Below are 18,300 nucleotides of genomic sequence, written 5' to 3' on the forward strand. Positions count from 1 at the left end.
CGAATGTAATCATCAAGTTACTGAGGGAGGCAGTCGAGCACAGCAATGGGACACCCTGCCAGTAACGAAGGAGGAAGTAAAGAAAGCCTTAGGAGCAATGCAAAGAGGGAAAGCAGCTGGTGAGGATCAGGTAACAGCAGATTTGTTGAAGGACGGATGAGAGATTGTGCTACAAAAACTAGCCACCCTTTATACGCAATGCCTTGTGACCTTGAGAGTACCAGAAACTTGGAAGAAACTCGGAAACCGAGGGCGGAGCGAACCGTACTTCGAAGCAATGGCAACGCCACTTGAGTGCACTCGGTCCCGTCGGTGGACAGAAATGTTCCAGAGAAAACTTCGTCTAAAATTTCGCATCTGAAGCGCTTCAATGTCTTAAAAGTTACCTGCCTTAAAATTTTATCTGTACCACAGCTTGATGCCGTGGAACGTACTGATTAGAAGGAAGACGACAGGAAAGAAACGAGTCGAAGGAAATTCTTCTTAATTTCAATCATCTATTCTGCATTCTTTTTTTGTGAAGATCTGCCCGTAGCGCCTTTGCCTTGGCCAATCCTCCGCAGTGGGGACATGTAATTTACTTATCAAGGAGAACAACAACGAGAACGCCGAAAACAGCTTATCTCTTCGTGTGTACAAAGCAGAATTACTTTCAAAACGGAGTGATCAGTATTTACAATGCATTTGATTTATTCTAAAGAGGAATCGAGTCTTCAACTCGGTGTTGGAGCAGGACAACTGTAGATATGATTTTAATTTCTAATCTACGCTGCTCTCCTCGCCGTCATTATCCCTCCGAAAGCACCGAGCTCTCAGAGACAGCCGGCTGTGTGGAGCTGATTTTGCGGACTGAATGAGAGGAGCAGGAAGACTGCGCCATTACATAATGATAGCTATGAACCTTATTTTGAACATAAAAAAGGATATGTTTTTATACCACACGTCTCGGCAACAATCAAAACAATCAAGGCGGCTATAGCCCTCGCCCTAGCGCATACCCAAGAGAGCATCATCCTCAGCGATTCCAAAATGGGTATCAATAAATTCGCAAAAGGGCGAATTACAAACACCTCCCTTAGAATCCTTAGCGCAACCAAATTCTCACCAAATTATTCCGAATTGATATGGGTCCCAGCACATTCGGGGAATCCGGGGAACGAGGCAGCCCACAATAAATCCCGAGGTTTCGTCGACCGGGCAGTGGATGAGTCTGGCTCCCTGAATTTCACGAAGGACTCCATGATCACATCTCATGATCTCACCAATCATTTTAAACTAGAGAGGAGAATTTTCCCCCCTCCGGACAGAATCCTGACTAAAGAACAAGAGGTTACGTGGCGTCGTCTACAGACGAGATCGATACACTCCTCACGCACATTTATCCAGATCTTTACAACCGAAATTGGAAACACTGTGGCCAATGAGCCACCTATGATCACATCCTGTGGGACTGCAAAATAGAGCCACCTCCGGGGTGATCTAGTTACTGCTCCTTCTCTCGAGCGGTGGGAGACCGTGCTGGCTAGCTCTGACCCCAGAACGCAAGTTTTGGCGGTGGAGTGGGCTGACAAAGTCGTCGAGGGCTGCGTACTCTCGAACACTTAACGCGACCTCTTACCAAGCTCTTTCCGGCGAAAAAAATGTTTTACAATCAATATACGGACACAAGCCCATGAAAACCTGATACAGAAATAAAAGACGAGGATAGTTGGACAGGTATTGGCTACCATGCGGCCGCTTTTAGGTATGTGGCAGAAATGTGCAACGTGGATTAGAATGGAACTCAGGAGTAACCTGTTAATAAGGATCGCATAAAACTTCACTCCGCTCCCTATCAGCGGCGATGTATTTGCTCTGATTGTTTGGCAGCCTCCGCATGCTGTCGGATGTGAATAAGGCGGCTTCGAGGACACACACGGCGCAATACATTATGCCTCCGTTCGACATGAAGAACGTATCATCAAGGGATCTTTATTTTCGGCGAACAGTCAAAGGCCGTATGACGCGAGCTGACTATTGGGGAGATTGAGCATGGAATCCACGCTCATTGTTTCCAGGAACACTGAACAGCGGTCTAGTTCAGTGCGGAGGACAACAAACTATCTGCTTTATTTTTTTTTTTTTTTTTTGCGCCTGGCGGTAGTGAATGTTCGATCTGAGACCCTCTCCATCTGCGCGGCGCAGCTTTAGGCCACTATGCTATGAGCGACGTACACGTACTACGGGGCCGACACGCGTCGCGAAAAAGTGAATTTTGTATTACTTTTAATTGTTTACGTAAATGGGGCAATAAGTAAAGGAAAGCCCAGTCTGTATTGTATTTCTATGCGCCGAAGAAAAGAATCTGGTGTTGTAGATCTCTGTAAAATCCTGCTGTTGTCATCCAAAGGGGCTCTAAATTTTTATCGTGTCCAATGAACTCCATTGTTTATAGTTTGAATATTGTTGGAAAAGAACGTCAGGCGTGCGGTCGAGACGGTTCGGCTTTTCACGTGCGTGGGAGATCACTAAGAGCCTAAATCCTGCAGGAAAATCCTTATCTGTACAATTCGTGATACCTAAAAACGCGGTTTCTCCCACGGAATCGCCATAGGTGAAAGGCTTAACGGCTCTAGTTTCCGAAATTTCGGCTAACGCCTCATACGGTTGTAGGGAGAACCCAGTGGAATATAAGCAAACATAGCTTGAAACTGAAAAAGCAATGTGTGGTGTACGGATTACTAGGGCAGGGCTCGTGGCAAGAAGAAGAAGAGGAAGAAGACTGCTGCAACGAACCCCAAAGTCTCCTGGACAGATCTTAAAGACATCCAGGATCGACGTCGCCACGGACGAACCGCAGTGTACGAGGCATCTAGAGGGATTTCGGTAAGTGAAATAGACCCCAGGCCTCAAGAAAATCAGCTTCCGCTGTATCCGGATAAAAATTAAGAACTGAGTGGCTTTTCCCCGTCAAAGGACCCGCTTCCAGCCAATGGCGTCGGCCGATTCTCATCACCCTCGTTGTGTGACAAAGCAGGGTGTGGTAGATGAAAGGGGATAATCGCTTTCCTCTGTGGCCAGGGATAAATGCCTGGCTACAGATAATAATAAATCCCTTGCGGTGCCGCTCCCTGCATTGTAACGCTAGTAGGGTCACGAGAATCGGCCGACGCCTTTGGCTGTAAAGGAGCTCTTTGACAGGGAAAAGCCGCTGCGCTCTGTAGTTGCATTCGAGTATAGTACTCGCGAAAATGGGGCACTTTCATAACACCGTGCCTAAGCTTTAAGCAGGGGGGGGGGGGGGGGGGGGGGGTTTAAACTTACACAGACATGGCGAAGGCGACGCGAATTTGTGTCGCGACGAAATGCGATGACCGCTTATTTTTTAAGCTGATTGCTCTGACACAGCGTTCACATTCTTTCTGCTTGTCACAACACCAGTCTGCCACCTGGAAAAAAAAACTAATAAACGTCGCTGACGCTAAGCCCCGACTCTATGAGGTTCAGTGGCAGCATTGCAGCATTAGCTGGGCCGGAAGTCAACACCAGAAAGGGGCGGCTAGAACGGCTGGGTGAACTCTTTTATTGCGCCCAAAAACAGGGCACCAGTCCAAGGACTGGTTGCGCTGGCTTAGAGGAGGTCGGCGGGGATCCGTTGGGATGTCGCGGCCTCCACTGTGCGCTGGATAAGCCAGCGTTGGTCCGCTGGCTCGGAAGTACGCAGGAGAGACTCCCACGTATCTGGGGTGCTTGAGTTGTTTGTGTTGTAGTGTGTACAAGTCCACATCATGTGTATGAGACTGGTCGGAGTTGAGCAGTGTTTGCACATGGGGTCTACCTGTTGCGGAAAGATCCTGCTGTATAAGAGGAGGTTTGGAAAACTGCCAGTTTGTAGTTTGCGCCATTGGACGGCCTCGCGTCTTGTTAGATCAAAATGTGCGGAAGGATAGAAACATGTCTATTTTTCACTGCTAGTGCAGAATGTCAATCGGGTCACAGCCATGGCGAATGGCAGAGAAAGAAAGTGTCACGGTTTTAATGCAGTTGAAATGAGTACACATGCGAAAGCATGTGTTCATTCTTCGCCTCTTGCGACCAGTACAACTTGTGTGGACATTAACCCATTAACCCAATAGCGTCATACCCTCAAGGTGAAGCTGAAGAGTCCCCTCCAAATCTATGGATTTAAAATCGATAATGTCCAGTTCATCTTGTAAGGATGGTTAACCCATTAACCCTATAGCACCATTCCCTCAAGGGGAAGCTGAACTGTCCCCTCCAGGTTTTACCGCCGCGTATGGAATGTCTTGCAGAGTGCTCCAACATGGGTCGCACATCCCTAACAGTGACTGTGGTACAGCCACCTGCCAGTGCCGGGGCGCATCGCTTAATCACTGCGCTGGTAGTTGTATGAGGACTCGCCGCCATCAATGAATATGAGGTAGATAATGAGCAATTCTACATGTATGGGCACTAAACCACTATGCGCTATCACAACATACAAAAGAGCACGTTGTTGGGCGAGTCGGTCGTACAGCCTTTGTCAAAAGTTTAGAGACTAGGGGGCTTGCTTCTGGGCCACATTGCTTTGTTCGTAATGCGTCCTCAGCGTCCCAAATCTCGTGAAGGTAAGAAGATTTTTGGTCCTGCTCCCTCAGATGCGTAGGACTTTCATTAGTGCTACAGGAGCGCCACAATAGTGCTTAGAAGCAAACCCCCTGGGCTCTAAACTTTTGACAAAGGCTGCATATACTTAAAGAAGGAAATTGCGCTAAAAAGACACGGACGAGAAAGGACATGGACGGGCGCCCGTCCATGTTCTTTATCGTCCGAGTCTTTTTAGCGCAATTCTCTTCTTTAATATCACAACATACCTTTAATGCGAAACCCAAGTGCCCCCTCCAATCGACGAATGAACGCCTACTTTCGTTCGTCTACTCGGCTGAACTAATTTTTTATTCGTCTACAATCTTCCGTCTATTACAGAAGCTTACTGCAACGAAGAAAAACAGCAGAGAGGATGGAGCCCGCATCACCGTATCTGGTCGCAGATGAAGAGGTGAAGAAGCATACTCGTCGTAGTGTGTCTCGTTCTTGGACACCTATTTACTCGTTTCCAACGCACCCTCGCTTTTAACACGCATCCGTTCTTCACGGTCAGGAAAGAAAAGTGCAATATGTGCAAAGAATTAATCAATAAATCAGTCGCCGAAGGCCGGGCGAAGCTCAGGAAGGCGAAACCTAAACTAAGCGGTCGGACTTTCTTCGGAGGCGGAGGCCTTTCGTTTTAAGCATGAAATGCTTTTAGCTCCCGTTGTCGGCAGTGTGGTGACGTCACGCCGAGACCGAGAGCCATCATCCGGGCACTGAAATCCACTCATCCGGGCACTGAAATCCACTCATCCGGGCACTGAATTCCAGTCATCCGGGGACTGAAATCCACTCATCCGGGCACTGAATTCCAGTCATCCGGGCTCTGAAACGAGAACATCCGGGCACCGTACGAGACTTAACGAGATTTAACGAGACTCTCTAAGCCCTCCTACGCGACCGGCATGCAAGCGCCGGTTGGTCTCCAAACGAGACAAAAAATAACTGCTGCAGTGCCTTCTCAATGTTTATCAAGATATCAGTGGAGCTGTGGGTTTGATAATGCACGGAATTATAATTTCCGATTTCTAATAACGCGTGCAAAACACATAAATGCCACGTTACACTTAGTTCTCATACGTGATCTCTTAGGGGCTTCTCGCATCGAAGCAAAGCCGCGCAGGCGCACAGGGGCCCGGGGGAGAAGCGCTGCGTTCAAAGGGCAAGGCATCGCGCCGAACGGGTGGTGGCGTTCCTCCCTTCCTTTACGGTGCGGTTCGGTTGTCCACCGAGATGGCAGAGAATTACCGCGCCATTTCCTTTCCTCAAAAAATCTCTGCCTCTCCCGTAAACGAGAGTAGAGTAAGCATGAAATGTTTACGGGCCTAATGTCATCTCGGTGGACACCCGAACCGCACCGTACAGGAAGGGAGGAACGCCACCACCCGTTCAGCGCAATGCCTTGCCGTTTGAACGCAAGGTTTTTTTGAGGAAAGGAAATGGCGCAGTAATTCTCTACCATCACGGTGGACACCCGAACCGCACCGTAAAGGAAGGGAGGAACGCCACCACACGTTCGGCGCGATGCCTTGCCCTTTGAACGCAGCGCTTCTCCCCCGGATCACGTATGACAACGAAGTGTAACGTGGCATTTATGTGCTTTTTGCACGCGTTATTAGAAATCGGAAATTATAATTCCGTGCATTATCAAACCCACAGCTCCACTGATATCTTGATAAACATTGAGAAGGCACTGGCAGCAGTTATTTTTTGTCTCATTTGGAGACCATCCGGCGCTTGCATGCCGGTCGCGTAGGAGGGCTTAGAGAGTCTCGTTAAATCTCGTTAAGTCTCGTACGGTGCCCGGATGTTCTCGTTTCAGAGCCCGGATGACTGGAATTCAGTGCCCGAATGAGTGGATTTCAGTGCCCGGATGAGTGGATTTCAGTGCCCGGATGACTGGAATTCAGTGCCCTGATGAGTGGATTTCAATGCCCGGATGACTGGATTTCAGTGCCCGGATTATGGCTCTCGGTCTCGGCGTGACGTCACCACACTGCCGACAACGGGAGCTAAAAGCATTTCATGCTTAAAAACCTTGCGTTCAAATGGCAAGGCATCGCGCTGAACGGGTGGTGGCGTTCCTCCCTTCCTGTACGGTGCGGTTCGGGTGTCCACCGAGATGACATTAGGCCCGTAAACATTTCATGCTTACTCTACTCTCGTTTACGGGAGAGGCAGAGATTTTAAGCATGAAATGCTTTTAGCCCCCGTTGTCGGCAGTGTGTTGACGTCACGCCGAGACCGAGAGCCATCATCCGGGCACTGAAATCCAGTCATCCGGGCACTGAAATCCAGTCATCCGGGCACTGAATTCCAGTCATCCGGGCACTGAAATCCAGTCATCCGGGCACTGAATTCCAGTCATCCGGGCACTGAAATCCACTCATCCGGGCACTGAATTCCAGTCATCCGGGCACTGAAATCCACTCATCCGGGCACTGAATTCCAGTCATCCGGGCTCTGAAACGAGAACATCCGGGCACCGTACGAGACTTAACGAGATTTAACGAGACTCTGTAAGCCCTCCTACGCGACCGGCATGCAAGCGCTGGTTGGACTCCAAAGGAGTCACAAAAAATAACTACTGCCAGTGTCTTCTCAATGTTTATCAAGATATCAGTCGCTGTGGGTTTGATAATGCACGGAATTATAATTTCCGATTTCTAATAACGCGTGCAAAAAGCACATAAATGCCACGTTACACTTCGTTGTCATACGTGATCTCTTAGGGGCTTCGCGCATCGAAGCATAGCCGCGCAGGCGCACAGGGGCCCGGGGGAGAAGCGCTGCGTTCAAAGGGCAAGGCATCGCGCCGAACGGGTGGTGGCGTTCCTCCCTTCCTTTACGGTGCGGTTCGGGTGTCCACCGAGATGGCAGAGAATTACTGCGCCATTTCCTTTCCTCAAAAAACCTTGCGTTCAAATGGCAAGGCATCGCGCTGAACGGGTGGTGGCGTTCCTCCCTTCCTGTACGGTGCGGTTCGGGTGTCCACCGAGATGACATTAGGCCCGTAAACATTTCATGTTTACTCTACTCTCGTTTACGGGAGAGGCAGAGATTTTTTAAGCATGAAATGCTTTTAGCTCCCGTTGTCGGCAGTGTGGTGACGTCACGCCGAGACCGAGAGCCATCATCCGGGCACTGAAATCCACTCATCTGGGCACTGAAATCCACTCATCCGGGCACTGAATTCCAGTCATCCGGGCTCTGAAACGAGAACATCCGGGCACCGTACGAGACTTGAGATTTAACGAGACTCTCTAAGCCCTCCTACGCGACCGGCATGCAAGCGCCGGTTGGTCTCCAAATGAGACAAAAAATAACTGCTGCCAGTGCCTTCTCAATGTTTATCAAGATATCAGTGGAGCTGTGGGTTTGATAATGCACAGAATTATAATTTCCGATTTCTAATAACGCGTGCAAAAAGCACATAAATGCCACGTTACACTTCGTTGTCATACGTGATCCGGGGGAGAAGCGCTGCGTTCAAAGGGCAAGGCATCGCGCCGAACGGGTGGTGGCGTTCCTCCCTTCCTTTACGGTGCGGTTCGGGTGTCCACCGAGATGGCAGAGAATTACTGCGCCATTTCCTTTCCTCAAAAAACCTTGCGTTCAAATGGCAAGGCATTGCGCTGAACGGGTGGTGGCGTTCCTCCCTTCCTGTACGGTGCGGTTCGAGTGTCCACCGAGATGACATTAGGCCCGTAAACATTTCATGCTTACTCTACTCTCGTTTACGGGAGAGGCAGAGATTTTTTTTCACGCCTTCCGTTCCGCGCGCGCGTTAGAGGTGCTCGGGCAACTCTATAGAGTGTGCAGTTCATGTTTGAGTAGGGCTAATTATACGATCGCTTCCCGTGCCAGTCGTATATGGACGCGGTCTGCCTTCGCTTAGTTGTTCGAATTCAACGGCACGAGACGCGTAGCGTCCGAATAAGCTGGCGCCAAACGCCATAGATTTGCATGGGTGCCGGCTGTTCGAACTAGCTATATTTTCGAAATAATGCGACTCGAATTAATCAGCTCTTACTGTATTCACGCACAAGAAGTGCAAAGTCGCCATATTTGTGATGCGGATGACAGTACAGTGTTGTTAGCATAGTTCCATTTTGGTATTCGTTTCTAATGCGCACGTCATTTTTAGACGCGTTTTATCGCAAAAAGTGATTTTTAGAATCTAGTAAATATAATATGTGATACAATGAACAATGAGGGAGGGGGGGGGGGGAATGTGGTTCTGCATTCCGCAAAATACAAGATTGCCTGTCTAAGAGTCATCTTCCCCGTCCTAACACCATTCCCACTTCAGACCCTCCTCCCCCTCACTGGGCCTTCCTCCTCGGTGTGAAGACACCTATTTAAACCTCACCAGTGACGAAAGCTTTGCTCAGACGAATACAAGTCCTCTTGTCAAAACGTCGGCAAACACTCTGAGGCTTTCCCCTCCCTTGTTCACTTTTTCACTATCAAGAACCATCTGCCCAACCTTTCTCTACCATGGACTCCATTGTAGGAAAGCCAACTCAACGAGCTTACAAAGCGTATATTTGACTCGATATTTCGAACCACAATGCCTGTTTAGCAAATTAAAACACTGGACACGGCTTCCATGTCGACGGCCTTCAGTATCTCGATATAACTTTGGCAACTCACTAGTTATTTTTGCTAATGAATCGTCTTTTAATTGAGGTCTCTTACGTACAAAATATTTGTTTTGCTGTGTAATTCAACTACAAAAACCACGCCTATGTAGCTCGCATGATTTTTCAAACAAGAATAAGTAAAGATCGAAAAAATTCACCCAACTTATCAGCACGTGGTGGCGCCATATTTTTTTCTTCTTGGGCTTCTGAATTGGCTACGCACTACGGCTTCACTCAGGCCGAGTGTGCGGCGTGCGAAGTGAGCGATGCTTCGCGATCTGAGATCTGAAAAGCACTACCTGCGCTCTATTTTGACGCTGCTTTCAGCCCCCGCCATCTAGTATTGCATGATAGAATGGTAATCCTCTCCTTGTCAGCGAAGAATTCACGTTAACAGATGCAAATTACGTAATTCATCGGGGCCATCCCTACAGTATCGCTATTATGCAAATTGCTGGATTATCGTACCTGTGATCTACTTAAAAGTGGCATAATTGATTTCTTGTGCCACTAACCTTATCATCATGCCGAACATCTATTTCCCTGAATGTTACTAAGGCTAGATTTTTCTGCTTTTCGACAGATGCAAAACGAGATGAAAAACCCAGTCGTCAACGAAATGCCTTTGTGCTCACAGGACGAAACAGACGAAGAGGACAGCTTCCTTGGTGTTTCTACCGTAGCCATCTTTCTTTTAGGATTGCTGACCATACTCTTGATGTGTGCCTTGGTCGCACTCATGTGGTTCCTGGAAGAGGTAAGGGTCTCACACAATGCCTCGACTTTATGTTAGCTGCAGGTTCACCTTAAACCGCCATGGAAAAGAATGTATCACAAATCCGACCATGAAAGATAACAAATACATTATTGCAATTCTTCATAAATGACAAAAGGTAATGATAAAAACTTTATCGCCGAAAGAAATAAGCGCCATTTATACATGTACCAAAATTATTCAGATCGTATAGGTAGCGATAAAAAGTTTGTACAGAGTTCTCTAAAATTAAAGTTCATTTTTGTAGCGAGAGCTACACTACGCCAGCGGCTTCGAGAGGTCAGCGTGGCTGCGCGCTGAGCCGTGGCACCACAAGCAAGGCGTCGCGCCGAACGGACGATGGCATTCCTTCGTAAAGTTGAAAATTGGTGTCTGAGGAAAAGGAAAACGCAGTAACTGTCTCGCAAATCTCTATGGACACCCGAACCGCGCCATAGAGGAAGAGATAAACGGTGGGATCAAAGAAATGGCCTATGGTTTATGAGGGTTTAACGTCCCAATGCGACTCAGGGTATTAGAGACGCCGTTGAGACGGGCTCCGGGAAATTCGACCACCTGGGGTACTTCAATGTGCACTCACATCACACAGTACACGGGCCTCTAGAATTTAGTCTCCATCGAAATTCTAGCCGCCCGCCTCGTCCATTGTGCGCATGCGCGGAGTGTCGTCAGAGATGTGGCGGGTATATATACATCACAACGATACGGAGCCTGTGGTAGAAATGGACAGCTGGGAGGAAGCTAGGGCTCGTCGTAGGAACGAAGGCAAGAGGAGGCGGCGAGCCCAGGAGACCGAGGAAGAGCGCGCTATATGCGTCTCGATAAGCGACGTAAGGACGACGCTGCAAGACGGGCCCGCTTAGCCGACGACAGTCCATCCACGACGACAGAAGAAGATCAATCGAGTTCTCCGTCTCTGAAAGAAGCTATACTCTCACTACTCTGCCAGATTTTACCGAGCTAAACCACAGGCATTATTTTCTCCATCCTAATATGACTATTACGTGGAAATTTTTATTTTTTTTATTTGAACATACTGTTAGTCCCTTCTTGGGACTGTTACAGGAGTGTATTTATAAATAACAAAGATGCAAGTTAACAACACAATAATACAAAAGCCAGCAATCAGGTTTAAAAGACAAGAAATCAGCATCCATATGCAGAATCACATCGAATGAAAAACAGAAACGGAAGAAAGCCAACTCTGGCCTTCAAAACATGTGTTCAAACACGTCTCAAAGTATTCATTAATACAATCATACACAATCAAGTGAGCAAAAAAAAAGCAAGATAAGACCAATACAGGCTATGGATGGTCATCAAATCTGGCTTGATGACAAAACTGATGAGACTGCAAGCTCCATGAATTTTTCTAAGGAATGCTGCGCAGTTATAGATTTATCTAGGGCGTTCCATTCCCTTACTGCTCAGGGAAAGAAAGAAAAATATGTGTTGTTAGCACAAAAGTATTCATTAATTGTAAAATCATGCTTGTGACGTGTGTCTCATTGACGTGTGTAAATTATTGACGTGTGTATTATTGACGCGTGTCATGACGTGTGTAAATTATTGAGATTGGGATTTCAGTGCGCTAGCGCTCAAGCCCACTTTCGTAGAAAAAGCCGTTTGTGTTTCTAGTACTCCGATCGGCAGGTCATCCACCGGTCACGACAGGTGGGTGGCAATCTGCCCACCCAGTTGTGGGCATCCTGAAAAAGAGTATATATTTATTTGTTTATTCATAATGCCTTACAGGGCCCAGAAGGGCATTCAGTAAAGGCACAAAAAGCGACTTATGTACGAGAGCTACTAATTAATACATGAGATGCAACACAGAAAGTAAAGAGAAAGTATTGTACGCGACAAAACTTAAAGGCAAAAATATACATGTGTCATGTACTTAGTAGTAACATGAATGCAGGACATGTTTCAAATACACATCTAAGCAAAAAATGCTGCGATCATATTAGAAGCGTCAGTCGTTGCAAAAGTTTTATGACGCATAAAAAGGAACAAAAACACACGGTGATACATACGGAGAAAGATAAAAGAAGTTACGATGTCATTTGAGACCTAACTTTATTTACCTAAATATATACATAACCCGCCATGTGTAATCTGCATCTGGTTTCACCGGAGAATGTGGTTCCCCTCCCCAAGTGTAGGGGAGCCTACTGGGCATCGCCTGGTTAACCTCCCTGCCTTTCCGTTCATCTCTCTCTCTCACTTGATATGGGCATAATCATCATCATCTTCACCATCATCAGCCTGACTACGCCAACTGCAGGGCAAATGCATCTCCCGCGTCTAACCCTGACCTTTACCAGTAGCGGCCACCGTATCCCCGCAAACTTCTTAATGTCATCCGCACACCTAACTTTCTGCCGCCCCCTGCTACGCTTGCCTTCTCTTGGAACCCACTCCGTTACCCTTAAGGACCAGCGGTTATCTTGCCTTCGCATTACATGCCCACTTCTTACTCTTGATTTCGACTAGGATGTCGTTAACCCGCGTTTGTTTCTTCACCCACTCCGCCCGCTTCCGATCTCAACGTTGCACCTATCATTTCTCTTTCCATAGCTCGCTGCGTTATCCTTAACTTAAAATGAACCCTGTTTGTTAGCCTCCACGTTTTGCCCCATAGGTGAGTACCGGTGAGATACAGCTGTTGTATACTTTTATCTTGTGGGATATTGGTAAACGGCCATTCATGATCTGACAGAACCTGCCATATGCGCTCCACCCTATTCTTATTCTTCTAGTTCCCTCTCATGATTCGGATCAGCTGTCACTACCTGCCCTAAGTAGATATATTGCCTTACACTTCCAGCACCTTGCTACCAATTGCGAACTGTTGTTCCCTTGCTAGACTCCATTTATTGCGGCTGTGTAAAGTTCCTACATGCTCACCTTTCCTCTGCTTATATTTATCGCTTTGTATTTATTACCGTTTCTCTACATTCCCTTCTTTCCCTCTTCCCTTCTTTCCCTTCTACATTCCCCTATTCTTTTCCCTTGTAACTTCAGTACCACATCTGCTGTAACCTTTGACTTTATTTCCGTATATTCAGCTGGTAGTAGTTTTTCAATGGTCACGGCTGGTCCGATTAAATTGTGCTGCTCCCAGATGTACCTCTTATACCCCACGCCTGCGGACAGCGAATTATCAGGTGCGTCCTTTATTGGCGTTGACCTGTCCTCACATCTTTCTTTTGCACACGGATAGTTTGGGAAGCAGAATATCAGATGTGCTCTTGCTTTCGTGCTTATGAGGTATGACAAATGGGATACGGTACATGCTGACGGCTACGCGTCGCTTATAGTCATACGGTGTTCGCTCGCCTCTGTGTGGCCTTACTCATGGGGGTAGGTTGAACGAACGCAGTAGCTGGTATTGCTGTTAGTTGACCCCGGAGGAGGAAAAAAAAAAAGTCGGCGAGGTTTTGTAATCTGCCTTTTCCTTACGGTAAAAAAAAAATGGGCTTTTTCACTTCTTTTTGAGCGGCGTTCTGCAGCCAGTTGATTCGAAATTTTCGGGCTCCGGACCGCTTTGTTGCAGCAAGTTTATCACACTGCTGACGTATACGGCCTTACGTACGCCTCATTGCTACCGGAGGAAAGCTAGCGTGTAAAAAAATAAAAAGTTCAGGGGGCACTTTCACTAAAGTGCGTAGAGGCGAAAGCGTTTTCCGCACCACTCTGACTGCCTCTGTGGCACTGGTGACGTCATACATAATTAATGACTAATTTATAAGTAGTGACATAATACTAATTAATGGCTAATTACTGTTCAGTGACTAAATACTAATTAACTCCTAATTAATGCCGCTTAAGCTGCGCCTTTAGGAGTGGAACGCGATAGCGTATTGTAGCGCTGCCAGGGAGTCCACGGAACGCCACCAACCGTTCGGCGCGATGCCTTGCCCTTTGACCGCAACGCTTTTTGAGGAAAGGAAATGGCGCAGTAACTCTGTCATCTCAGTGGACACCTGAACCGCACCGTACAGGAAAGGAGTAGTGGGAGTGAAAGAAGAAAGAGGGGTCCGCATCTCTTTTTGCATTTTTGCATCTCTTAGCATCACCCCCCTCCCACAAGTTTTTGAAAGTATACTGTTAAGGCGGTATAAAACAAGCATTCCACAAAACAATCCATTTATGATAACCTGTCAGAACAGAAGTACGCCACCCGTACTGGTTTCACATGGTTCGTGCCAAAAACTCGAACGAATTATAGTCGCCAAATGCTTTGCTATACTCTTCCATGCTGATTAAATAAGGCATCTAAATTTTTGTAACCATAGGTACCGTCGGCACTTCGTGTCGCGGATATTTTTACTCATGATTTGTATTTTTTTTTCCTGTGTGCTCACTTGCCGTGGACTGTACAACATTCTGGTGCTGCTGTCAAATTATTGTAGGGTGCGCCGACCTCTGTCAAGCCTTCTCTGTGGCTTTTTGTCGGCGCACCCAACATCCTCAAGATGTTGAATAAATTGAATTAAATTGAGCCCCGCTGCGGTGGCTCAGTGGTTATGGCACTCGGCTGCTGGCCCGAAAGACGCGGGCTCGATCCCGGCCGCGGCGGTCGAATTTCTTTGGAGGCGAAATTCTAGAGGCCCGTATACTGTGCGATGTCAGTGCACGTTAAAGAACCCCAGGTGGTCGAAATTTCCGGAGTCCTTCACTACGGCGTCTCTCATAGCCTGAGTCGCTTTGGGACGTTAAACCCCATAAACCAACCAATTAAACTGAAATTGAAAATTGTATTTGAGGAAAGGAAATAACGCAGTAACTGTCTCACATATCTCGGTGGACACCCGTCATCCGTTTGTAGAGTAAGGGAGGAAGTGGGAGTGAAAGAAGAAAGATGGGCTGTAAAGAAGAAAATTATAATTGTATTTGAGTGAAGGAAATTGCGCAGTAACTGTCTGACTTATCTCGGTGGACACCCGTCAGAAGCGTGACACCTTTGCTGACAAGCTTCTGCTGACAGCCTTCTGTCGACAACGATGAGGCATTAAAGGCTTTTTTAGCCTTAATAAGTGGTCTAATCCATGCTACGCCTATATTATTCCAGTACAGTAATGCATGTGTGCGGACTTGTTCAAGCAAGAGCCCCAGGTTAGCTGAGTGCAGACTTTTGATCACTCAGTTCTCTCATGCGCTAATTGGTCCCGAAATACCGGACTTTTGGCCACCTTGCGCACAAGTGGCGCCATCTGCAATGTCGTTATTGGCAGTAATAAAAATACAGTTTGTAATTCGTATTGCTTCACTTGACGGTTTTTGAAGTAATACTTACGAAAACAACACATAAGAATTTTTGAAATTCCTCTATAAGCTTCACTAGGGCACGTATAGATCTCCTGTAGCCTTGGCGGACGGAACCGTTGAGGACGATGGGAGTTTAAAACGTTAAAATCTAGCCGTTAAGCGCCGACATTAGTCTCAGGATTGCAGATAGCCGTGTTAGTGGCTGGGAACTTGGGCGAACAGCTGATACGTGCGCTCCCCTCTGCGGCAGTAGGGGTTCTTTTTATTTTCTTGTAAGGATGAATTTCTCTTTTATAAATAGCTGTTCCTTCTTGTGTATCTGCTTTAATGCAGCTTTTGAAATGGTCTTGTTCTCGGGCTTAGTTTACTTCCGTGCTAGTAAGAAACAAATAATTAATAGTATGAATGGTTTACTAATCGCCTCCGCTTTTTAAAGTGCTTGTTAAGCGGCCATTTGGTGCAAAAGATTGGAGGGTTTTTCGAGGAAAAGAATTTTTGTAAGGTGCTGATAAAATTATATTATTTTACTATCAGGTCTTGAAATTAACCACAAACTCACGCTCGTCATGAAATACAGCATGGATGAAAGTGTGTTTCCTTCCCCGCAGTTGACGCTGACACCACCTGACGTGCAGTACAGCGTCTATGATGACGACGAAAGTCCCGACGATTCCCAAGATAGCGGCAACCAGGACTATTATGACGATTACCAGTATCCTGACGACGGTGAATATACCGACCCACTTCCACCGTTGCCCGCCCCTCCGATAACCGTCCGAGTAAAGACCAGAACCCCAAGGGCCCCGAGAGTTTCGAAATTGACCTCGAGAACTCCGACGTCTGCCCCGACAAACCTCAACCCTTGTACAACAACAGATTGTCACCGCCAAAGCCATTATCTAAAGCAGCAGCTCAATTTCGCCGCCCACCCGTGCCAGGACTTCTACAACTTCGCATGTGGCAACTACGAAGTTCACCGAGAGGGTCCTTATTCTGAGGTAACTCGTATTTCCCTAATTTTTTGTTCCTCATTTGTTCACCTTTATCGTCCTAGAAAGCTGCGTTTTGGTAGTTCTACCTATTGTGTTAATGTCCGCTACATTAACTTGTCGTCCCTGTTGGTTTACCTACTCTCTGGTGCCTTCTCTCCAACATTCTTGGACAAAAATTCTGAATATTGAAACATTCTCAGGCATTGTTATGGAAAATATTGAAGGTCCATTCTTGCGGTGTGTAGCAAAATATTTCTTAAGAGTGGAGCAGTTACGACTGCCATAGAAAACCAATGGCGAACGCTTCTGACATCAGCAAGAACGTAATTAGTAAGAACATTCAAGCCTGCCGACGACAGATGTGCATATATGTTGATTGTTATAGTGAAATCTTACAATATACGAAAAAAAATTGCGTTCTTAAACTGGTTTCTCGTACAAAAATGGTTTTGTCGAGAATTTTTGGGTAGGAGTGTTTCTGACGTTGTTACTTGGCGTTAATGCCTTATTTATTCTCAATGTGTACTTGAATATACGACCGTGCCGTAGTGAGTACGATGGCACCACGAAGTCGTAACGCGTTATGCTTGTTACTGCCATTAACAGACAAGAAAAGGGGCAAAGGAGCTGCTGGTTGAGCTATACAGAATGGTCATGAGTATGCTTTAAGGATTATTTATAAAAAAGGACAAATGTGTTCCTCCTAGGTTAAGTTACTAGACTGAAACAAAACGACAGGAAGTTTACTTTTTCAATCTCGTTAATGAGTAAAATCAGGAGACAAAATTTGGTTTACTCAGGTTGGTTTGCTTGTTCGTATTCGAAGCTCAGAGGTTTTCGTATTCTATGGCTATTCTACTTGTCTGGACGCTCATAGCAAGTCCGCGTTCCGGGATGTTCTCCTGTGTATTTCCTACTCTATCTGCGTAATTACGCATGCGAAGCAGCGGCGATCGGTATACAGGGTGATGTCTGCCCTGTATACTAATCACTTGTGCCAACATTCAACACTGGCGACTCCACGGCGGGAGCTGTGACGTTGCAGAGCAGGTATTGTCCCTGCAACGTTCAAGGCACTTGGCTGCATGATGCTAACAGAGCATCTTCTTTATTCTTTTCTCCTCTCCTTTATCTCCGCTTAAGTGAGCTGTCTTTCCAACAAGAGTCGACACTGTGATGTCATATAAATGAAAGCACATCTTTACAATAATACTGTTCCGGTACTGCTCATGACTTTGTTTTGTTTCTTTTTTTGCTTAAAAATCCCGAAATTTTCATTGGGAGAAAATGTGAAATTTACTCGTTTTCACTTACCTCCACCCTTCAAATGAGTGGATGATGCATATGCAGCTACTCTAAGTTATAACTCCAGGTGCAGTCTGCTGCCAATAAGTGGATGGTCCTTCGTGTTTATGCGGCTAGAGTGATGAAGTAACTCTGATTTCAGTTTAGTACCGCATGGATTACTTGCTGGAATAGTCATGTAGCTTGCAGTGGTGCAGCATCCGCCTCCTTCTGCATGACCAGTGGTGCATCAGGTCCATTTAGATGACCTCGCAAAAATACCATTGCATTCGGAAGCTGAACCTGAAACTCTGCAGAATAACTTTCATAAGCTGAGCAAGTGCCTGATCTATGCTACAGCCTATCCCAACTAGAAGCTTAACACCTGCTGTGCATCAGTCAACTATTGGCCACCTAACCGTGGTTTAAATAAATGTTAACAGAGTCCTAAGCTTCATAAAGGTCCTGTACAAATATGCAGGCTGAGAACGCCTTACGCGCTGTAACCATCTCGGCCCTCAAGGCTACAAGGGTGCCTGCCACGGGCCAGAGCGCTTGGCAGAAAGCCGCAGGCATCTTCCAGGGCTGCATCACATTCGCCAATTCTGAAGACTCTGAGGTAAGTTAGCAGAAAAGGCGCGCTTTCTGTCATGGGTGGCACACTGCCAATTATTTGAGGGACAGTAGAAGCCACTTCTCC

The 18,300-nt window shown here is 46.8% G+C and overlaps 1 protein-coding gene across 1 annotated transcript in view; it reads left to right on the forward strand.

Moving 5' to 3' along the window:
• Positions 1-18,300, forward strand: part of LOC149336536 (uncharacterized) — a 53,116-nt gene that overhangs the window by 30,945 nt on the left and 3,871 nt on the right. Inside the window, exons 8-11 of the mRNA XM_089554164.1 lie at positions 9,859-10,032; positions 15,933-16,050; positions 16,201-16,322; positions 18,082-18,219. Coding sequence (XP_089410290.1) covers positions 9,859-10,032; positions 15,933-16,050; positions 16,201-16,322; positions 18,082-18,219 — 552 coding nt within the window. The remainder of the gene's footprint in view (positions 1-9,858; positions 10,033-15,932; positions 16,051-16,200; positions 16,323-18,081; positions 18,220-18,300) is intronic.

Source organism: Amblyomma mixtum, chromosome 7 (genome assembly GCF_055824585.1).
Source record: "Amblyomma mixtum isolate Tamu chromosome 7, ASM5582458v1, whole genome shotgun sequence".
Taxonomy (NCBI): Eukaryota; Metazoa; Arthropoda; class Arachnida; order Ixodida; family Ixodidae; genus Amblyomma; species Amblyomma mixtum.